Genomic DNA, 22,393 nt, shown 5'->3' with positions numbered 1-22,393 from the left:
CGTGGCTGTCTCCATACTGCTTATCAGTGGGGGCCCCAGTCGTCCGATCATGCACATATTGCATAGTCCTGTAATGGGAGAAAGCGACAAGAAGGGTACTTTTGTGAGGCAGACTGTACACATTAAAGGGGTTTTCCAGTTTGCATCAACATCCTTTAAAATAACCATTTATTAAGCTAGCTATAATTTTGTAATGTATTTATTTTACCTTGTATTGCTCCTATCTCCCATTCTGGGCTGTGGTCACATGGCTATGTCTATGCAGCTCTTACTTCCCGTGATGTTATGTCCATAGGCGGGGCAGTGATGGGGGAGTGTCTATGTAACTAGCTGGGTGGGAGGAGCTATAAATAAGCTGGTCATTATTAGGGGTGGAGCTGGAGCTGTGGCAGAGAAAGGAGAAGTGCATCATGGGTTTGGTTGGATGCAGGAACAGGAAGTGCTACATAAAGGATGGAAAGAAACCAGGGGGGTTGTTTTACATGGTGAAAATGGGTCAGGAGAGTCCAAATTAGGGGAAAAAAAGCATAGGGAAGACCCCTTTAATGTCAGCTTGGTGGGACCAGCTGACGGTCTAAGGCTTCATGCACACGACCGTTCCGTTTTTTGCGATCCGCAAAACACGGAAGCCTCATGTGTGCCTTCCCCAATTTGTGGAACGGAACAGGCGGCCCATTGTAGAAATGCCTATTCTTGTCCGCAAAAAGGACAAGAATAGGACATGTTATAATTTTTTTTGCGGGGCCACGGAACGGAGCAACAGATGCGGACAGCACACGGAGTGCTGTTCGCATCTTTTGCGGCCCCGTTGAAGTGAATGGGTCGTGTGCATGAGGCCTAATGTGTATTAGTTCGGCAGTGTAAAGTTCGGCAGACAGAGATCCCATGAGTATGGCCGGCTTTAGTAGACAATTAGTAGAAAAATTTAGATTTTATTTTTAACTCTGTGCTCATTGCCCTTCCACTTATAAACAGGGAATTCTTACAGAAAATGAGCAATCCCTAAGCAACGTCTGTAATTCATCTACATATATATGATGTGACGCGGGTGTGGATCATATTGGAGGCAACAACTAGAGGGAATTCCCGTTACACACACCCTGAGGGCTTCACGCAGCAGCTTCTGGCAATGTCGTCAGCCTATGTCCACTCCTGCGCCGTCACTTCATTCTTTTCTTAGCCTGTGTCCTTACCAACCTTTGTTTTTTTGGCTATTATTTATGCCACTCCCTTCCTTCCTATTGAACTGGCATTTTTCTCTTCTTCCCATGCAATTTTTTTTTTTTTTCGGAGACGTAAAACTTTTGGGATATTTCCAGGTTGAATAGAAACCGGAGCCAGCCCATTATGATTCTCCTTAGATGGAAATAGCTGCTGAGAAACCGCATACCTTCTGCGGAGGCTCGAGGTCATATTGTGAGGCTCGAGGCCTCACTTCCACCTGTGTCATTTGTTGTGGGGTAGACAATGAAAACTCCGGCTCTGCCGTTAAGGTTGCACACTTTTAGGAAGTAGCGTTAAAGTGTTTGTGCTCAAAAAGCTTCCTCCTTCTTGAATCTTATTATCTGGACACATAATAGCCCAACGACTTGCCAGCTTTATACTTATTTGTGTTCCAGCCCAGATGAGAGGCCTTAATAGTCATCGAAAAATGGCTCCTACAGTGGGAAAGACACTTAGGCAGGTAGAGGCCTCCTTCCAAAAAGTTGTAAGACTAAGGCTAGGGCTCCATGACATGAGGATTGCATCGTCAATGGGGGGGGGGGGGATGTAACGACATGCCGTCTCCTGTGACCGCATTGCGAATGTCACAAAAAAATCAAACCCTTTGGAATTTATGGTCGCAGCTCACACACAACTTTGACATCATAGACCGCAAGGCGAGTTGCCAGCAACCTTTCTGCCATTTGGATGGTTTCTCACACCATGTTAGAACCTTCTTTAGAACCTTCAAATGTCGGGAATACTGCCAAAGTCTGGCATATATCACCCATTGACTCCCAGGAAAAAAATAAAAAGTATTCTGCCCAGTATACAAATTTTTGTGGAACGCTTCTACTGACAAAAGTGTTGTCTACTATACTTTTCTAAAAAGTAAAAAAAAAAATGTCATAAGTTACACCATCGGAGGCCAAATGGACAATCTTTTGGCCTCTGTAGGGTGAAGGAAGCCCTGTGGATACATGATGTGAACAGCGACTAAATGGTTAAAACTCTTCTATTGTCAACTCTTGGACTTGAGTCTGATACCTGATCTTCATATGGTCAAGAGCAGGGGTGTAACTATAATTCATAGGGGCCTATAGCAAACTACAATGGGGCCCCCACCACCTAGTGCAGAGATCGGCAACCTGCGGCACCCCAGCTGCTGTAAAGACAACTCCCAGCATGCACATTTAACTTGGCTGTTCTTGTAACTCCTGCAGAAGTGAAAGTAGGATTCTGGGAGTTGTAGTTTCAGAACAGCTTGTTGATCCCTGACCTAGTGTAAGAAAATCAAACCAGCAGCATAAGTAGCAAAAATTATAGGTCTGTATAATATCAGAAAATGCATATTATTGCAAAAAGCCACCATATTGGTATTCCCCACCAAAAGGTACAATGTTCTTGCTTGCACCTGATTGGGCCCGCTCAACTTCTGGGCCCCACACCAAGTGCTATGGCTATAGTCAAGGCCCATGGTCAAGAATTTGAAAGCCTCTGGTTTGATTACTTTCCAGAGCAAATAACGACTGGTGTGTATAGAAGGAGAAGGGGGTCCTCCATTTGGAAAGACCTGGAAGGTTATGAATTTTGCGGGCAGGAAGCTGTATACTGCACTTCCCCAACCGTGGTCGCCTTTGTCCCTGGAGATCAGCAATGTCTGCAGATCACTTGTGGTCAGTGCGAGGGATAGGTTGCAGATCCCTCCATTGCGGACAATAGAGATATTTCCAGCAAAGTATGCCAATCAGTTCCATATTTTTCCTCTAAAACCATCATTGTAAAATCTGATGTGACTTAATGGGCTTGTCTGAGGTTAGTAGAAGGGTCTGCTAGATTCCTGCCACAGTGCCACTCTTGTCGGTAGGCTGTGTCTGGTATTGCAGCATTGAGTCGTGTCCTTCTAAATCCCATTTGTCACAAATTACTACAGAGCGTACTGGTTTGTCATGCGTCGTCGATTAGTCAGTGATTGTGACTGGTCAGAGTCCAAACTGAAAAGGTCCACAAGCTCCAGCGCTTAGACTTTTTTAGTGCTAGGGCTGGGCTGTCCCCCCCCCCCTCTTCCCCTGGAAATCATATGAGCATACCCCAAGGAATCCTATTGTATGTATAATGTTCTGTTCACTCCATGTTTTTGTCATGGACGTGGGGCCATAGTGTGGATATAGCCTCAGGCTGATTTCACATATGCGTTTTAGTTCAAAGTTTTGAGATCCTGCGGAGGATCTCAAAACCTGACCAAAACGGTTCTGTTTTGATTACACATGGATGCAGGATGCATCTGTTTCGTTAGGATGCAGTTGTGTGAAATCGAAACGGAACAAACTGGATCCGTCACTAAATACATTGAAAGTCAATAGGTGGAGGATCCGTTTTTTTAGGATCCTGAAAAACAGGATCCGTCACCATTGACTTAAATTATTTTTAGTGACGGATCCGGTTTGTTCTGTTTCGATGACCGGACACAAAACCGCAGCTTGCAGCGGTTTTGTGTCCGGTCACAAAACGGAAAGCTGACAGAGCAGAAGGCATCCTGATGCATCCTGAACGGATTTCTTTCCATTCAGAATGCATGGGGACAAAACTGACCCATTTTGGCCCGGTTTTGAGAACCTCTCCCGGATCTCAAAACCATAACGCAAGTGTGAAAGTTTCAGTGCATATGGCGAATGTATCCATGATGCCCCATGCAGCCCACGAATGCCATATGCTGGGAAAGTATTCATCATCATTTTTATTTTTTTTAACTTTGTTAGTCTTTAGTATGCTTTTTTTTGTTTATTTTTACTTTGTGCAGTTTCAGTATACTTTTTTCTTCTTTTTTTTTTACATTCCGTGCCATATGTTGCAGCCTTCCAACAGAGGTATACATCAGGGAATACTTCTAATGTGTATTTCCAACGGAAGAAAAATGATTGCGAACAGAATCTTATTTGTGACCTATAAAAATATGATAGATGAAATTCAAGTCCATGGCTTGGCTTGTCAATAATTTCCCTTTTTTTTGTTTGTTTCTTTCCAGTCTGCAGCCCGTTTGCCGGAAATACCTCAGGACACCGTACATGAATGTAAGGAGAGGCTGGAGCAGAGTCCCTGTAGAGAGCTTTTTAAAGACTGCACAAGGTAAGTGGGGGATAGAGGGAAATATTAAATGTATTGGGCTCAGATTTGCATAAATTGATTATTTCTTAGTTTTCTTTTTTCTGCCTTTTCATTTGGGATGTGGGGGGGGGGGGGGGGCATAGGTTTTTGTGCTCAGACAAGTCAGCTTGACTTATGTCTAGTATACTAGATGTGGAGTCTTTGACAGATCTGATTTAACCACAGCTCCGTGGCATTTACATGTAATTGCATCGTTTTATACATTCGGATGTGTACATTCTAAAGATTTACTATTACAGAAGAAATAAATCATCTAGTATGACGTCGATACATGTCAAGGAGCGAGACTTGTAGAGTAGAAATGTCACTCTCCCACCCAACATGTGCTCCTGAGATCTGTTTTTCCGAAACAGCAGATGTGAAAATATTTGACTATGTTGACACATCTGGAAATGACCTAAGACCTTTCCACTGCTGATCCGTCCATGTACATGATGATTATGGTTTTTACTTCTCTGACTGTAAAGTGGATGCGTGTTCAGTGATCAACACTGGGCAGTGTCTCCTAAATTAATATAGACGTAGGGTTTTCAGATATGATATACTGTGATGGGGCCTAGTTATTTCAGCAGGGTTTGGGCTGCCTCCTCTTGTTCCTGCAGAGTGCGTGCAGCCTCCTCTTGTTCCTGCAGAGTGGATGCAGCCTCCTCTTGTTCGTGCAGAGTGCATGCCGCCCCCTCTTGTTCCTGCAGAGTGCGTGCAGCCTCCTCTTGTTCTTGCAGAGTGCGTGCTGTCTCCTCTTGTTCTTACAGAGTGTGTGCTACCTCCTCTTGTTCCTGTCTACTGTTTTTCTTGCAGAGTGCATGCGGTCTCCTCTTGTTCCTGCAAAATAAGTGCCCCTTGCTCTTGCTCCTTCTTAATATAGGCTGACTGCTCCAATTTCTGCAGAGTGCGTGCTGACTCCTCGTTTCTACTATTCCTACAGTATATTGTTCCTAAAGCAGCCCCCCATGCTATCAGGTGGCGCTCTGTCCCTGCACTGTATGCGGGCTGTCCTCCAGTTCCTGCAGTTTTACAGAGTGACATTTTCAGGCTCTTGACGTATCACAGAGAAGTGTTTTGATAATCTTTGGAGCTTTTCTGTTTTGTTCACCTTTTTGTTTTTCACTTCCCTCCTTTCATACATTTTTACTCCTGCAGAGCGTGCAGCCTCCTCTTGTTCCTGCAGAGTGCATGCCGCCTCCTCTTGTTCCTGCAGAGTGCATGCCGCCTCCTCTTGTTCCTGCAGAGTGCATGCCGCCTCCTCTTGTTCCTGCAGAGTGCGTGCTGCCTCCTCTTGTTCCTGCAGAGTGCGTGCAGACTCCTCTTGTTCGTGCAGAGTGCTTGCGGCCTCCTCTTGTTCGTGTAGAGTGCATGCTGCCTTCTCTTGTTCGTGCAGAGTGCATGCAGCCTTCTCTTGTTCCTGCAGAGTGCGTGCAGCCTCCTCTTGTTCTTGCAGAGTGTGTGCTGTCTCCTCTTGTTCTTACAGAGTGTGTGCTACCTCCTCTTGTATCTGCAGAGTGTGTGCTACCTCCTCTTGTTCCTGCAGAGTGTGTGCTGCCTCCTCTTGTTCCTGCAGAGTGCGTGCTGCCTCCTCTTGTTCCTGCAGAGTGCGTGCTGTCTCCTCTTGTTCTTACAGAGTGCGTGCTACCTCCTCTTGTATCTGCAGAGTGCGTGCTACCTCCTCTTGTTCCTGCAGAGTGCGTGCTGCCTCCTCTTGTTCCTGCAGAGTGCGTGCTGCCTCCTCTTGTTCCTGCAGAGTGCGTGCTGCCTCCTCTTGTTCCTGCAGAGTGCGTGCTGCCTCCTCTTGTTTCTGCAGAGTGCGTGCTGCCTCCTCTTGTTCCTGCAGAGTGCGTGCTGCCTCCTCTTGTTCCTGCAGAGTGCGTGCTGCCTCCTCTTGTTCCTGCAGAGTGCGTGCTGCCTCCTCTTGTTCCTGCAGAGTGCGTGCTGCCTCCTCTTGTTCCTGCAGAGTGCGTGCTGCCTCCTCTTGTTCCTGCAGAGTGCGTGCTGCCTCCTCTTGTTCCTGCAGAGTGCGTGCTGCCTCCTCTTGTTCCTGCAGAGTGCGTGCTGCCTCCTCTTGTTCCTGCAGAGTGCGTGCTGCCTCCTCTTGTTCCTGCAGAGTGCGTGCTGCCTCCTCTTGTTCCTGCAGAGTGCGTGCTGCCTCCTCTTGTTCCTGCAGAGTGCGTGCTGCCTCCTCTTGTTCCTGCAGAGTGCGTGCTGCCTCCTCTTGTTCCTGCAGAGTGCGTGCTGCCTCCTCTTGTTCCTGCAGAGTGCGTGCTGCCTCCTCTTGTTCCTGCAGAGTGCGTGCTGCCTCCTCTTGTTCCTGCAGAGTGCGTGCTGCCTCCTCTTGTTCCTGCAGAGTGCGTGCTGCCTCCTCTTGTTCCTGCAGAGTGCGTGCTGCCTCCTCTTGTTCCTGCAGAGTGCGTGCTGCCTCCTCTTGTTCCTGCAGAGTGCGTGCTGCCTCCTCTTGTTCCTGCAGAGTGCGTGCTGCCTCCTCTTGTTCCTGCAGAGTGCGTGCTGCCTCCTCTTGTTCCTGCAGAGTGCGTGCTGCCTCCTCTTGTTCCTGCAGAGTGCGTGCTGCCTCCTCTTGTTCCTGCAGAGTGCGTGCTGCCTCCTCTTGTTCCTGCAGAGTGCGTGCTGCCTCCTCTTGTTCCTGCAGAGTGCGTGCTGCCTCCTCTTGTTCCTGCAGAGTGCGTGCTGCCTCCTCTTGTTCCTGCAGAGTGCGTGCTGCCTCCTCTTGTTCCTGCAGAGTGCGTGCTGCCTCCTCTTGTTCCTGCAGAGTGCGTGCTGCCTCCTCTTGTTCCTGCAGAGTGCGTGCTGCCTCCTCTTGTTCCTGCAGAGTGCGTGCTGCCTCCTCTTGTTCCTGCAGAGTGCGTGCTGCCTCCTCTTGTTCCTGCAGAGTGCGTGCTGCCTCCTCTTGTTCCTGCAGAGTGCGTGCTGCCTCCTCTTGTTCCTGCAGAGTGCGTGCTGCCTCCTCTTGTTCCTGCAGAGTGCGTGCTGCCTCCTCTTGTTCCTGCAGAGTGCGTGCTGCCTCCTCTTGTTCCTGCAGAGTGCGTGCTGCCTCCTCTTGTTCCTGCAGAGTGCGTGCTGCCTCCTCTTGTTCCTGCAGAGTGCGTGCTGCCTCCTCTTGTTCCTGCAGAGTGCGTGCTGCCTCCTCTTGTTCCTGCAGAGTGCGTGCTGCCTCCTCTTGTTCCTGCAGAGTGCGTGCTGCCTCCTCTTGTTCCTGCAGAGTGCGTGCTGCCTCCTCTTGTTCCTGCAGAGTGCGTGCTGCCTCCTCTTGTTCCTGCAGAGTGCGTGCTGCCTCCTCTTGTTCCTGCAGAGTGCGTGCTGCCTCCTCTTGTTCCTTCAGAGTGCGTGCTGCCTCCCCTTGTTCCTGCAGAGTGCGTGCTGCCTCCTCTTGTTTCTGCAAAATAAGTGCCCCTTGCTCTTGTTCCTGCTGAGTATAGGCTGTCTGCTCCAATTTCTGCAGAGTGCGTGCTGACTCCTCGTTTCTACTATTCCTACAGTATATTGTCCCTAAAGCAGCCCCCCATGCTATCAGGTGGCGCTCTGTCCCTGCACTGTATGCGGGCTGTCCTCCAGTTCCTGCAGTTTTATAGAGTGACATTTTCAGGCTCTTGACGTATCACAGAGAAGTGTTTTGATAATCTTTGGAGCTTTTCTGTTTTGTTCACCTTTTTGTTTTTCACTTCCCTCCTTTCGTACATTTTTTACTCCTCTCGGGGAAGCCGTGTGCATTGCTTCAGTTTAGTTTTTCCAATGCATATGTTTTTGTTTATTTCCATCATTATGTTCAGACCACTCCTCTCTTTCCATGATGCGATGGAATTTTCTACTAGTGTTTTTAATACTGGAGATAACGTTATTAAGGAAGGGTTCCCACGTCACTTTTTAGCAGCTGTTCCCTGCCATATTCAGGGGGAACAGAAACCATAAAGGGGTGGAATTAAATATTTTACCCGTTTTGATAGTGAGCCCTGAAACCGTTCTCGTTACCCTTCTCCCATCTCTCGTACACATTGCATAACAAGTAGGGGGCAGCAGCGAGCTGATGTAATGTGTAACTGAGTGTACGTGAGGGGTTATCGTTCAGGTTTAAGCACACATGGATATCAGGATCACCTTTAAACAAGTGACGTTCATTGTTTGCAACTTAAACCTGTGTGCATTGTGGAGAGATGGGACTTTTGGTCGAGGATAGCATGCTCTGGAATGCCTGCGAATCTTGCACTGGGTTTGCAAAGAAAGAAGTTCACTCATCAGATTATCTGGCATCTTCGTCTTATATCCAAAATTCTGTCATGGGTCTTCTCTTTTTATAGTGACTGGAGTTTCTTTTTTTTTTTTTCATACAGAGATCCAAATCCCTTGCATAGACATACATTAGATTTTAAAGGGATATGTCGCCATTAAATTCACCAGGCATAATGGCTTGTAGGACTAGAAATCTAATGATACCTTTCACATGAGCAGTTCAGTGCACCGAGGGCGGGCCCAAGCCACTCTGTGCACCATTGCGCCTCCTGCTTCCTCTGCCAGCCCCACCCTCTTTTTTTCTGATTGACAGGGCCAGGTTCCTGCATTGTCATTTTACTTGCCCCTGTCAATCAAGAAGGAGAGGGAAGAGTGGGAAGATTAATAGAGATTTGGGCCCTCCCTCAGTGCACTTAACAGCTCATTTGCATATGGATTACAAGTGCTTTTTTTCCGGAATAAAGCAATGGATTGCGAAGTGAAAAACATCTTTAAATACAACTGAGCCCTACAGGCTTGGTGTCCATGTAGATTTCTGTGCATTTCTTCACCAAATCCACAAAAGAAAATGCATGTGTTGCTTGCGGTTTTTGGTGCAGATCTGATGCCGTTTTGCCGCAGATCTCGCCCTTGCATTGAAAAGGGTGAAATTTCAATTTCCGCACGGAATGAAGAAGCAAAGTCTACATGAGATTGGTCTCATCTCATACCCTCTGTATTAGGCCCCTTGCAGACGATACGTGTGTCACGCAGCGAGTCCGCAGCGCAGCTCCCGGCCTGAACTCCCAGCGCTGCCGGGGGTCACATAGCATTATATTCATTTATGATGCTATGTAACCCTTACAGTTCTGGAATGTATTGGATAACACTGACAGCATTATGTCAGTGTCCTCTAATACATTCCAGAACTCTATCAATGTAATGCTATGTGACCCCGGCAGTGCTGGAAGCAGGAGCTGCGCTGCGGACACTCGCTTGCGTTCTTTTGTGCACATGTAATTCTATATAATAAAACCTGCATGTTGCATTGCCTTATATCCTATCAACCCATAGAATAAAGGTAACCACATGATCAAGTGTAAATTTAAAAAGAAATAAAATTGTGGATGTTTTTTGGTGTTTTTTCATCCTCCCTTAACATTTTTGGAAAAATAAATAATAAATATAAAAAAAAAACAGTTAGGAGGAGTGCAAAAGCAAAAAAAAAAATCCTGTGGCCCTGCATGGCATCACATAGTCTGACCTTTTTCAGGGAGTATGAAGCTGGTGGAGGCCAGCAAGTGGAGTTAGGCCGCTTTCACACAGTCAGTATTTTCTCAGTGTTTGATCAGTGATTTTCTTTAGAGATTGTGCGACAAAACCAGGAGCGGAGCTAGCCTTACACATTAGGTGTATATTGGCGGAACCATCTAATGTGTATGGGAGGAGATGAGGGTCACGCAAGTTGGATTTTAACTGTTGGGTTCTTTTTTTTTAGGCCTCAGGCACACGACAGTGCGTATTTTGCGGTCTGCAAAGCACGGATACCGTCCGTGACGAATCAACATTTTTTTGTGCAGACTTTTGACTTATAGGACATGTTCTATCTATTTGCAGAACGGACATGCAGAAAGCACACGGATCATCGGTTCCGCAAAAAGAAAGAATATGTCTGCAAAATTTGAAGTCCATGGGTCAGCCATAAAAATGTTGGCTGCGCACGGACCGCATCCGTATTTTTACACATGCGCGGTTTGCTGACCGCAAAATGTACACGGTCAATTGCATGAGGCCTTAGGAGAGATAAGCCTCTGCCGGAGGTGTCTGGAAGCAGCCTTCTCCCCGTTCACCACGTATGCATGCTCGGCCAAGTCATACAGTCATGTACTGGACACCAGAGTGCGTGTACGTGTGTCTGCATGTATTTGTATAGCGTGCATTTTCCATGGCAGTCTGGTTTTCCGCAGGACCAGTTTATAAATGATTAGCCTCCGCCTGTGACCTTTTTATCAGGAATCTGGAGCAGCCCTGATTACACGTGTTCTGTGTGAATGGAATGTGTGTCCTTTCGCTGCGTGCAGTTCCACTGGTTGTTTTCCTTTTAAGACCTTTACTATGACTGACGATATTGATCCACATTGTGGCCTATAGGTTCAGATATGCACCCTGCCGCTTACATACATTGCTTCAGTTGCTTAGGTCACTGGCATATTTGTATTTGTCACATGCCCATGGATGCATTGCGCGCTGGGTACTTAAGATACGTGTGCATTTTTTTGTGTTTAAAGTACATATATACGTGAAATTTACTGGAAATTCGGTTGCAGTTTTTGCTGTAGATTTGCCGTGGATGTCACTCTATGTAAAGACTTATGCATGCTGGCCATGCCCGTGATGCACGGACACCGACTGTGTGCCCGCCGTCTGCAGACGCGGACCCAGTCACTTGAATGGGGTCCGTGATCCGCACCGCAAAAAGTAGTGCATGCACCACTATTTTTGCAGTGCAGAGGCACGGACCGAAAAACCCACTCCGTAGTGCTTCCAATCCGTGCCTTCATTCCACAATGCATCGTGCCTCCCGCATTGCGTGCCCATTTCGGTGAATGATACGGTGCGCACACGGCCGGTGACCATATATTGTGGACCTGAACGGCCGGGACACACAGTCATGTGCCTGAGGCCTAAGGCAAAGGGTGATATGCGCTGTGAATATCCACAGCATAAATTGACATGCTGCAGAAATTAAATTCCGCAGCAGATTTCTATATTTATTTATTTTTTTGCAGCATGTGGCTAAGATTTTAAGAAATCTCATCCACTTTAATGCTACCGTACAACGCTGCAGATTTCCGGCACGCAAATGCTCCAGCATCGAATCCACAGTGCTTACACCATGTTTGTAATTAATTTTTAGGGCGCTGAAAACACCTCAAAGGCCGTAAGACTGGTCCCTTGACAATAAGCCGATCACAAGGATCAGCTATAATCTGTGAGGAAACTGGTAGCGAGTGTTCCATTTTCCTGCAGCGCCACCACAGGAGAAATAAAGCATTGCACAGTACCCATTAAAATGCAGGACTGGTCAGGTCCTCCAAAGCGAGAGACACACTTTGTAACTAGTCTCCACTTTGACCAGGAAATGCTGAACAGATATCCCCTTCCACTAACTAATACAGTAATTCCCTAACAGGGTAATTCACAAAGGATTTTACAAGCTGGACATCCCCTTTACATTCTTGGTATGTCTACAGAGTAGAGACAGTTAATTTTTTTTAATTCTCACCACTTTTTTATTACTTTATTGTTGTCATTTTAGTCTTCAGAGTGCTGCCCCCCTTGTATTACTGCTTATCATATACTATCAAGGACAGGCTGGAATTAGGGCTGCAAGCCTGGGTGGAGGCCTGGCATGACGGGGGCTTGGAGGGAGTGGAGCCTGGGGTTAAGGAGGAGGAATAGTGAATAGGGAAGGGGGCTAGGGGTGAGGTTTAGGGCTTAAAAGGGGTAGCAAGGGCGGGAAAAGGGGCCAATTTGTAGAGAAAGCAGTGTGGCAGCAGCCCCCACCCACCCTCCCTTTTGGGCTGCGGTTTTGCTTGGGTTAATGCGGGTGTCTTGGGGCGTTAAAAGCTTGTGTGGTAGGGCTGGGGTGGTTGCGAGTGGATTGAAGTTTGGTCAGGCAGAGGTTGGTTGGCGGGATTTGTCATAGCGGCCTGGGGGGCGGTGGTGGGTCCTTGGAGTTCGTGGTTAGGGTGGCTCTGGCGTGGTGGGGAGGGAGCCAAAGGGGGCTATGGACTCCCAAGGTATTGGTTTTGGGGTGTGATATGACGTTTGTTGCCCTTGGTTACCGGTTTCTGCCTCAGCTGGCGTTTATCGGCTAGAGGTAAGTAACTGAGGGCGAGAAAGTTATATGTCATTTTACGGGGCTCCAAAGACCTTCCCTGTGCTGTCATTTCTCTAGGTTCTTGGTAAGGTTCTTGGGACGGGGGCCTTCAGGTGGAAAGGCCTTGGGTTAGTTATTTTTATGGTATTTATTGTATTTATGTTATTAATAAAAGGCCAATAAATCTACTTGCTGAGTCTGTCATTAGTGGGTTGGGAAGGGGGAGGTTAAGGGGTGAGCGACTAATACGCCTGTCATGTGTGCCATGCTCTAATTACTAACTATTTCTGGCTACTTGTGACCACTTGTGACTTGTAAGCTGTCTATATGGCACTTTCTAATACAGCCTTTGTTGTTGTTCCGTACCGTTTGCTATATTTCATATGGTATGACCCAGAGGTCCTGCCCATAAGATGGCTGCTGATGGAGGGTCATGTGACCAGACACATGACTCAGCGTCCTCCATTCTAACACCCAACAGTGCAAGTGCAGATGGAAGGTGCAGTGTACAGAGGAGACATCACATGGAGGTGATTTGCCTGGTCACATGACCCTCCATCAGCAGCCATTTTATGGACATGACCTCGGTGTAGACGGCACAAGAGACTTGGTAAAAAAAAAAGGCACAGAATTTCAACAAAGATTTTATTAGTAAGTACAATATAGTCATCTTACAGACACAGTGGTCAACAATAACCAGAAAGTGGACAACGCCTTTAATATTTACCATACATAATAAAATATATGCAATTCCTGACCAGTATAGGGCACAAATTAGACATCACATTAAAGGGGTTGTCCGGATTCACAGATGAACCCAGACATAATCCCTTCTTCCATCATTCAGCATAAATGAGTGGAGCATCAGAGCATGAAATGCTTCGACGCCCAGGGCCGGCTCCAGGTTCATGTGGGCCCTTGGGCGATAAAGTCTCCGTGGGCCCTTGGGCGATAAAGTCTCATTGGGCCCCCTTGTGGAATTTTGCACGGCGCTTACAGCAATGGAACTGCATGTATTATAGATTAAATACCTTACACAGAGCATGCTACAGAGCGGATATATGTGAATCAGTCCTTATGTGCCTACTTTTATTTTCTACCCAGTGTTTCAGTCCCTCAGGTCTACTCACAGATATGTGCCCCCTCACAGTAGATATGCCAAGATATGTGCCCCCTCACAGTAGATATGCCAAGATATATGCCCCCTCACAGTAGATATGCCCCCTTCATAGTAGATATGCCAAGATATGTGCCCCCTCACAGTACATATGCCAAGATATGTTCCCCCTTCACAGTAGATATCCCAAAATATGTGCCCCCTCACAGTAGATATGCCAAGATATGTGCCCCCTCACAGTAGATATGCCAAGATATGTGCCCCCTCACAGTAGATATGCCAAGATGTGCCCCCTCACAGTACATATGCCAAGATGTGTGCCCCCCACAGTACATATGCCAAGATATGTGCCCCCCACAGTACATATGCCAAGATATATGCCCCCACAGTACATATGCCAAGAAATGTGCCCCCTCACAGTAGATATCCCAAGATATGTGCCCTCTTACGGTTGGATATGCCAAGATATGTGCCCAGTGCTCCCTTCACAGTGGTTATGCCCAGATGTGCCCCCTTCACAGGAAGTAAAATAAACAAATAAATCCTCCTGGCCTCAGTCACCCGGCTCCTCCCATGATCTGCACTCCCCATCAGCAGGATACTGTGACACATGGCACTGCTGTGTAGGAGGAGCAGAGGCTGATTCCCAGCCTGCCCCGCTCCTCCTCCTACACAGATCAGCAGGACCATGTGTGAGGACATTGTGCTGCTGCTGTGGAGCGCTGGCGGCTCTATGGTGGAGCAAATAGTTCCCTGCTTCAGTGGCGTGCCTACAGTGTTTGGCACCCGGGGCGAGTCCTTTCTCTGGTACCCCTTCCCCCCAAAAATTTTACCCCTCACAGTAGTACTGCCCTCATTGTACAACCTTCACAGTAGTTTTGTACAGATGTGTGCCCTCTCACAGTAGTTATGCCCTGTCTGTGCCCCTTTCACAGTTGTAATGCCCTATCTGTGCCCCCTTCATAGTAATAATCCCCATTGTGCCCCCTTCATAGTAATAATCCCCATTGTGCCCCCTTCATAGTAGAAATCCCCATTGTGCCCCCCTTCACAATAATAATGCCCACTGTGCCCCCTTCACAGTAATAATGCCCACTGTGCCCCCTTCATTGTAGTAATGCCCAATGGCTCTGTACCCCCTCCATAGTAGAAATGCCCATTGTGCCCCCTTCACATTAGTAATGGCCTCTGTGCCCCTTCACATTAGTAATGCCCTATGTGCTCCCTCCATAGTAATAAAGTCCTCTGTGCCCCCTCCATAGTAATAAAGTCCTCTGTACCCCCTCCATCGTAATAAAGTCCTCTTTGCCCCTTCCGTAGTAATAAAGTCCTCTGTGCCCCATCTGTAGTAATAAAGTCCTCTGTGCTCCCTCCATAGTAATAAAGTCCTCTGTGCCCCTTCCATAGTAATAAAGTCCTCTGTGCCCCCTCCATAGTAATAAAGTCCTCTGTGCCCCCTCCATAGTAATAAAGTCCTCTGTGCCCCCTCCGTAGTAATAAAGTCCTCTGTGCCCCCTCCATAGTAATAAAGTCCTCTGTGACCCCTCTGTATTAAAAACAAAAAAACACAGTACCTACTCACCTTGTCCCGTTCCTGAAGCTCACAGTCCTCTCTTCCCTGCAGGCACAGACCGCTCTGCAGCACTGTGTGGGTGGAGCTTATGCAGATTATCGGACTGCAGGCTCCGCCCACACAGGCCAGCTGCGTGATCCGTGCCTGCAGGCTGAATGGTGGAGTCGGGAGAAGTCTTCCTGCTTCACCATTCAGAGTGTGGCTGACCTGAAGGAGGGGAGCAGCGCGGTGAGTGACAGGACCGCAGCTCCCTGCGCTCCAGCAATGAGCACTACCATCTTTATTGATGGAAGCGCTCATTGCTTCTGGGGCAGCTGTGCTGTGGGCCCCCCGCAGGAGCTGTGGGCCCCAGCACTTGCCCGGGTATGCCGGGTGCTGACGCCGTCCTTGCCGATGCCCCACCTTGCCTGTGCTGAATCACGTAGGGCAAGTGCTTTTTCTTTAGAACTGGTGACTTACCGGGTCTCACTATGGGTATGCTAGGCAGAGACTTACACCTAGCAGTGATCCCGGTTATGTCACTAATGGGCGGTCTTCAGAGCTGCCCTAGCCTGTAAAGATGGAGGCTGCCCATTAGTGCTGGGATCACTGCTAGGCGGAAGCCTCCGCCTAGCAGTGAGAATGTAAACAAAACAGCCCTTGCCGTGCGCGATTCAGCACAGGGCAAGGAGTAGCGTGACATGCTCTGATGTTCTACTCATTCATGCTGAATGAGTGAAGACTGTGTTCTGTCCGGGTTCATAGCTGAACCCCTTTGATAAATGAGGAGGGCCACCTGGTGGTTGCCTCTGGTACTACCTTTTTACCCTTGCTTACTTTTTTGAACATGTATTAGATATGTTTTTTCTTTAAATGTTGGTTATGTAGAAGGCATCACTTTTCCGTGTGTATGCAATGTCCTATTTGGCTAATGCTGTTCCTGCCTCATCTCTGTTTATTGCAGAGTGGTTCGTGATTTTCTCCGTGGTGGACCGTTCGAGGATTTTCAGGAAAGCATGTATTTCTCCCGCTTCTTACAGTGGAAATGGCTTGAGAGGTAAGTATCTCATAGCGACACCGAAATGACGTTCGCTCCCAACAAAATGATTGCTGTGTATAGTAAACTCAAATCACCACCCCATAACAAGAATACAAAGCAATATATAAAATACATTGTTAGGAGGGTGCACTTTGCAATTTGGGAAAAACTTGATGCCCCTCTCTCCAATAGGTCTAGGTGGTGTAAAAGGAAATCGAACTTGAATACCTTTCATCTAGGGGTTTTATAGATCGACATATGACACTTTACATGTGGCCCGGTTTTCTTCATTCCTGTGTATGTATGCTGCTAGTACTGGATTTTAAATATTTCTGTATATTTGAATAATAAAATATGTATTTTTTACATTATATTGCTGTGTATTCTTGTTTTGGGGTTGCAAGTATCTCATATCGTCTACTTGTTAATCTCTCTTCTTCAAAGCCCAAGCTTAGCTTCTTCATAACTGTAGGATCCCACGGGCGTTACTCACCTGTCTGATCCCCTGCCGTTCCAGTGCTGCTGCTCATGGCGGTCTTATTTTTATTTTCTTCTGGCATTGATGACATCCCTGACTGCCCCACTTGAATGCTGCAGCCAGTCACTGGCCTCAGTGGTCCCTTGGGGTATCTGGTCACTGCGGTGGTCCGCCGCAATGATGTCACGCGTTTCTGAGGTCCACTTCTGACAACATTACATCCTTTGCCAGGTTTCCGGCCTGGGCTGCGAATGGGATGTCACTTCCGATTCGGCTGGGTTCAGAACTATTCCTCTCCCTGGCGCATGTTCAGGAGTTCATGCATGTGCCATGGAGAGGAATAGTTCTGGTCCCATCCACATCGAAAGTAATGTCCAGTCCATAGTCCATGCTGGAAACCTGGTAAGGGACGTGACTTTGGCAGAAGGTGGTTTTTCAGAAGAGCAGCTTTGCATGAAAGGGTTCCTGAGAGACAGATCCAACTTCTGAATGATAAATATCTCATAGACTTTCTCCTACAGGCGATTTATGGCTAATTAAGGTGGGTTCATATAAAAGAAAACACCCTTTAATATTAAAATGAGGTTCTATTCACATTACGTCTTATCCCATACGTGTTACGTAACTCTACAAGCGTATTCTAGTAACATAGTAACATAGTACATAAGGCCGAAAAAAGACATTTGTCCATCCAGTTCGGCCTGTCATCCTGTTCATTATAACTAGGACTTGGGATGACCCTTTTGGATGCCATTCATTTGACCAGGCTTGAGAAGTTGACAGGTCCAGTAATATTTCCATAGCTCGGGTATATTATAAATGGAATGTTACCCTGCTCCGCGATTAATTGTGTGGCCGTGTGTCCGGCCTGTTATTCACAGACCTCGCATCAGTGCCTTCTACGACGTCGTCTGATGGCCCTAAAATGCCTTGCAGCCGCCATAAAATAAATGCAAGCAGCGAGTTTAGATAAGAGCTTGGCCATAACTCGTAATTGTTCCAATCGGATGCACCGTTCTGTGGGTTTTTACGGGGCGAGAAGGTGACGTGTTTGCTGAGTGGCTACAAACAGCGGGTTATGTGTTCATATAAAGAGCACTGGACCCTGGAAGAAAGTACTTACGATATTGATTAGATATTGTTTTATAGTGTTTTGCTGGAAGCTGCGATGAAACATACGGCTGTGCTCGGATACTATTTTCAGCTACAGCATCAGTGGTTTTATGTGCCTGGTACGGAGATGGTTTTCAGACTGAAAGGGGCCCGGATTAAAATCAACAGGGGGCCCACCGTACTGAGAGAGTGCAATGTTCGGCTATACTATTCGCATATTATAGTTTATTCAAACTGCTTACTCTTTTCATATATTTTTTTAATTTTTTTTATAATTTTTTCATTTTTTATTATTTATTTGTTTTGTTTTTTTCAAATTTTTATAGTTTCGTTTTTGAGATCAGTATATACTGGACATGTCTTAACTGCACATCCAACGCATTCTAACAAGTGCGAGACCATTAATTCGTTTTCTAGTTACCTGGCTGTCACTTGCTTCTAGAACAGATTCTGGATTAAAAGGGACGTCCCACAAACCCCCTTTTTTTTGCTCTTGTAATGTAAATCAGCTTATAAACGTAAAGCATGTATGGCTATTAAAGTCTGTTTTAGAAGGGACCTGAAGTGAAGAGTCAGGCCTGCTGGATTTCAACATGCCCAATCCCTTAGACCTTGGATGATAAGCTGCTGGCAGAGGCTTTCACGCATTCACAAGAACTGCATGTGCAGCCGAGCATGCATGTGTATGGGAGCGTCGGGAGAGACAGCCTTTATCTCGTGTGTGGGTCGCTTTAAGCAGGGATTCTCAACCTGCGGCCCTCCAGCTGTTGCAAAACTACAACTCCCAGCATGCCCGGAAAGCCTACAGCTATCGGCCTACAGCCGAGCATGATGGGAGTTGTAGTTTTACAACAGCTGGAGGGCCGCAGGTTGAGCATCCGTGCTTTAAGGTATATGTGTGCATTCTGTCGTAGACCTGAGCGCCCTCTGCTGGTGCTTTTCACTTTTGCACCTGTTACTATTACTTGACTGGTTAAAACAAGCTGTAAACTTTTGTAAAACATTGTTTAACTGCAAATCTTCCATTGACACATGAAAATGTGGAGCATGCTGGTCCCAGCAGAGCGGGTGTCTTTAACCCTTGCCCTAATCAAATATTTCCACAGTGGAATAGAAGGTAATTTACTCGAGTTGACTTTTTCCATTTAAACGTCTGTAAATAAGCCCTGTTATCAGCACGTTCTGATATCAGGATATGCTTGGGTATATACAGCTATGCAAAAAAAGAATTATCAAAAGCCACCAGCTTGACTACTGGCATGTAACCCGCCCCACATTGCTTTGCAAAGAGGTTCTGCAGCAGCTGCAATGCTCGTTAGGTGTTGTATACCTCATATACAGCAGTTGCTGCAGAATGTCTTTGGACAGTGGGTGCAATGCAGTGTGTCAGGCAGTGATTGGCTGAAAACAGCCTTAACCAATCAGGAGGCAGGGGGGGTGTCTCAGACTACTTCAAGCTCCCTGTAGGCACTGTAGTTAAACTGTAGTCACAGATCCCAGCTCTGCTCTCATAGATCTCAGCTAAAGTGCAGCCAAGAAGCAAGATCTCAGGAAAAAAGATAGCAGATAATGATCTCCTGTAGGTACCGACATCCATATCATTTTCTAGGTCATGTCTGGACAGTTCCTTTATGTGGACATTGTGCAAAACTGTTATATAAGTGGTATTATGTGGACACTGTACTGTACTAAACTAACTGACCATTATATGGTGGCGTTATGGGAACAAGTTGAGGGTCCTCATTAATGTTTTGTCTACCTACTGGTTTGTTCCAGGACTACCTATATAGGATGATCCTAGATAGCACATCAGCCATTGTTGTCTAAGCGTATCCACAGTGGGCTCTATAATTAGTTTTTTTGCACTTTGTTTTATTAAAAATTGTCATATAACGCTTTTACATTTGCAAAGACCTTCTTTGCAAATATAAAAGCGTTATATGACAATTTTTAATAAAACAAAGTGCAAAACAATGTACAGAAAACTACATAGCTGAGACAACATGACAGAGGGTCAGATGGACCTAAAAACCATGGTGGATCTTTTACATTGTTGATGAACTGTCCACACCCACCCCCTTGCTTATATGTCATAGTGAGCCTTGAGACCCCACTACTACCTCCGCAGCAGAGACCCCCCACATGCAGACCACCCTTGGGCATCTTTGATGCGACTGCTACTCTGCTGTAAATTAGATGTCTCAAAAAATAGGCTTATCCGTTATTTGTCGCCTTGTTGTATTTCAGGCAGCCAGTCACGAAGAACACATTTCGGCATTACCGGGTGCTGGGGAAAGGTGGATTTGGTGAGGTGAGTACATGTAGCCCTTGCACCATGGGTACCACATACGTTTCATTGACCCATCCTGACTGGTACGTATTTTTTGCTAGGTGTGTGCCTGCCAAGTCCGAGCCACTGGGAAGATGTACGCCTGTAAAAAGCTGGAAAAGAAAAGGATAAAAAAGAGGAAAGGAGAATCCATGGCATTAAACGAAAAGCTGATTTTAGAAAAAGTAAATAGTTACTTTGTAGTAAGTATCGAGCTCTCGGCAGCCATCTTCACGTTCTACTTGTTACTGACTCTGTCCTTACCATCAGTATTCGTATTCCACACACATAAAGGATGCTGCGTGTACTGGTGCCCATTATGATGCCCCCTGTCGCCCTGACTCTGAATGGTGCAATGTTCTGCAGAGGTGCCCTCTGCACCATCCATTCATGGACCAGGGGGATCAGGGTGATCAGTGCTATAGGACTGTCCAAGAAGGGGGACTAATTCAGTGTATGGGATTGTAGAATGGTACAAAAACAACAATATAAAGGGTAGGTGAGTATATTTTTTGGCAGAGGTTGTACAGTGGCCAACACGCGTCACTGCTGCAGAACTTCTTTAGAAAGCAAAGTGGAGGATCCTTGGTTTTAAATATAATGTGATTATCATTAGTTGACAAAGCTTTAGTTGTAACTGCAGCCTCTAACGGGACTTCTGGGATAGGTCTTTAAAGCAAAGGGTCACCTAAGATGCCCTGCTAAAGTTGATGATAGTAACGTGCACCGCTCTACTGATGGGGCTGAAAGATTACCTGTGCTGAGTGCTAATACAAGTAAGGAAGTTCTCAACAAAAGCCCTTTAAGGTTTAATTATCATTTCTAAAAACTTGACACGTCAACATTTTTGGTCTCTGGGGGTCAGAGACAGGATTGTGTGGAGGCACAGATCTGGAGAAGAATACAAAAACATTTCTGCTGCACTGAAAGTTCTCAAGAGCACAGTGGCATCCATAATTCTTAAATGGAAGAAGTTTGGAACAACCAGGACTTTTTCTAGAACTGGCTGCCCCACGAAAATGAGTAATCGGAGGGGGGTTTGAGGAATAGAGGTCACCAAGAAACCAATGAGCTTCAAAGATCCTGTGTCAGATGGGGGAAACTTCCAGAAGGTCAGCCATCACTGCAGTACTCCAGCAATGTGGTCGTTTTGGCAAAGTGGCCACAAAGAAGCCTCTTCTAAGTAAAAGACACATGAAAGACCTCCTGGAGTTTGCAAAAAAGAACCTAAAGGACTCTGACTGTGAGAAACGAGATTCTCTGGTCTGATGAAGCCAAGATTGAATTTCTTTGGAGGAAGACAGGTACTTCCCATCAACTTTCCAGTACCATACCTAATCCCTATAGTGAAGCATGGTGGTAGCAGCATCATGCTGTGGGGTGTATTTCAGCAGCTCAGACAGGGAGACTGGTCAGGATTGAGGGAAAGCTAAATGGAGCAAAGTACAGAGATATTCCTAATGAAAACCTGATCCAAATGCTCTGGACCTCAGACTGGGCCGAAGGTTCACCTTCAAACAAGACAATTACCCTAAGCACACAGCCAAGACAGCACAGGAGTGGTTTAGGGACAACTCTGTGAATGTCCTTGAGGGGCCCACCCAGAACCCTGACTTGAACCCAATTGAACATCTCTAGAGAGACCTGAAAATGGTTGTCCACTGACAATCCCCATCCAACTTGACAGAGCTTGAGAGGACCTGCAGAGAGGAACGGCAGAAAATCCCCAAATCCAGGTGTGCAGACCTTGTGGCATCACCCAAGAAGACTGGAGGCTGTGATCACTGCCAAAGGGGCTTCTGCGTAAAGGGTGTGAATACTTGAGTCAATGTAAGATTTTAGTTTTTCCTTTTGAATAAATTAGCTTTTGACCATTCTGTTCTCACTTTCTCATAATGGTGGACGGAGTACAGAATAATGCGGGAAAACGTGAATCTTTTTTAAATTTCTCACAAGGCGGCAACATAGCAAAATATGAAAAGAGTGAAAGGGTCCAGATTACTGCGGTGACTACTACTAAATCTACTGTGTTTCTACCAGTGACTACCACCTTGTAGAAGAATGTGATCCCTGTTATAACCAGTGTCTACTGGTGAGAGAGAAGGGTCAGCAGATCGATGACCCGCTCTGCAGGAAGTGCAACGTCCTTCACACTGGCTCCCATTACCCCCCAGTGTAAGCACTCCGGACCCCCCCCCCCAGGAAACAATCAATACGCTGAGTGCTGTAGATTTGTCCAAGCGAAGTTAAATATTGATCATGCATCCTTTGGCTATGATGTAATCCTACTGGAAAAAAAACC

The 22,393-nt window shown here is 46.6% G+C and overlaps 1 protein-coding gene across 2 annotated transcripts in view; it reads left to right on the top strand.

Annotated features, from left to right (window-relative positions):
* GRK4 (G protein-coupled receptor kinase 4) overlaps positions 1–22,393 on the top strand; it is a 191,639-nt gene that overhangs the window by 143,316 nt on the left and 25,930 nt on the right. The window contains exons 5-8 of one of the 2 annotated variants that reach the window (XM_040419179.1): positions 4,229–4,329; positions 16,097–16,189; positions 20,010–20,073; positions 20,154–20,276. In XM_040419179.1, the coding sequence (XP_040275113.1) occupies positions 4,229–4,329; positions 16,097–16,189; positions 20,010–20,073; positions 20,154–20,276 (381 nt within the window). Of the gene's footprint in view, positions 1–4,228; positions 4,330–16,096; positions 16,190–20,009; positions 20,074–20,153; positions 20,295–22,393 lie in introns of both variants that reach the window. The other variant, XM_040419178.1, reaches the window with a different exon arrangement.

The sequence above is a fragment of the Bufo bufo genome, chromosome 2 (assembly GCF_905171765.1).
Source record: "Bufo bufo chromosome 2, aBufBuf1.1, whole genome shotgun sequence".
Lineage (NCBI taxonomy): Eukaryota > Metazoa > Chordata > Amphibia > Anura > Bufonidae > Bufo > Bufo bufo.
The sequence above is the reverse complement of the archived record's forward strand: the minus strand, read 5'-3'. Positions and strand labels throughout refer to the sequence as shown.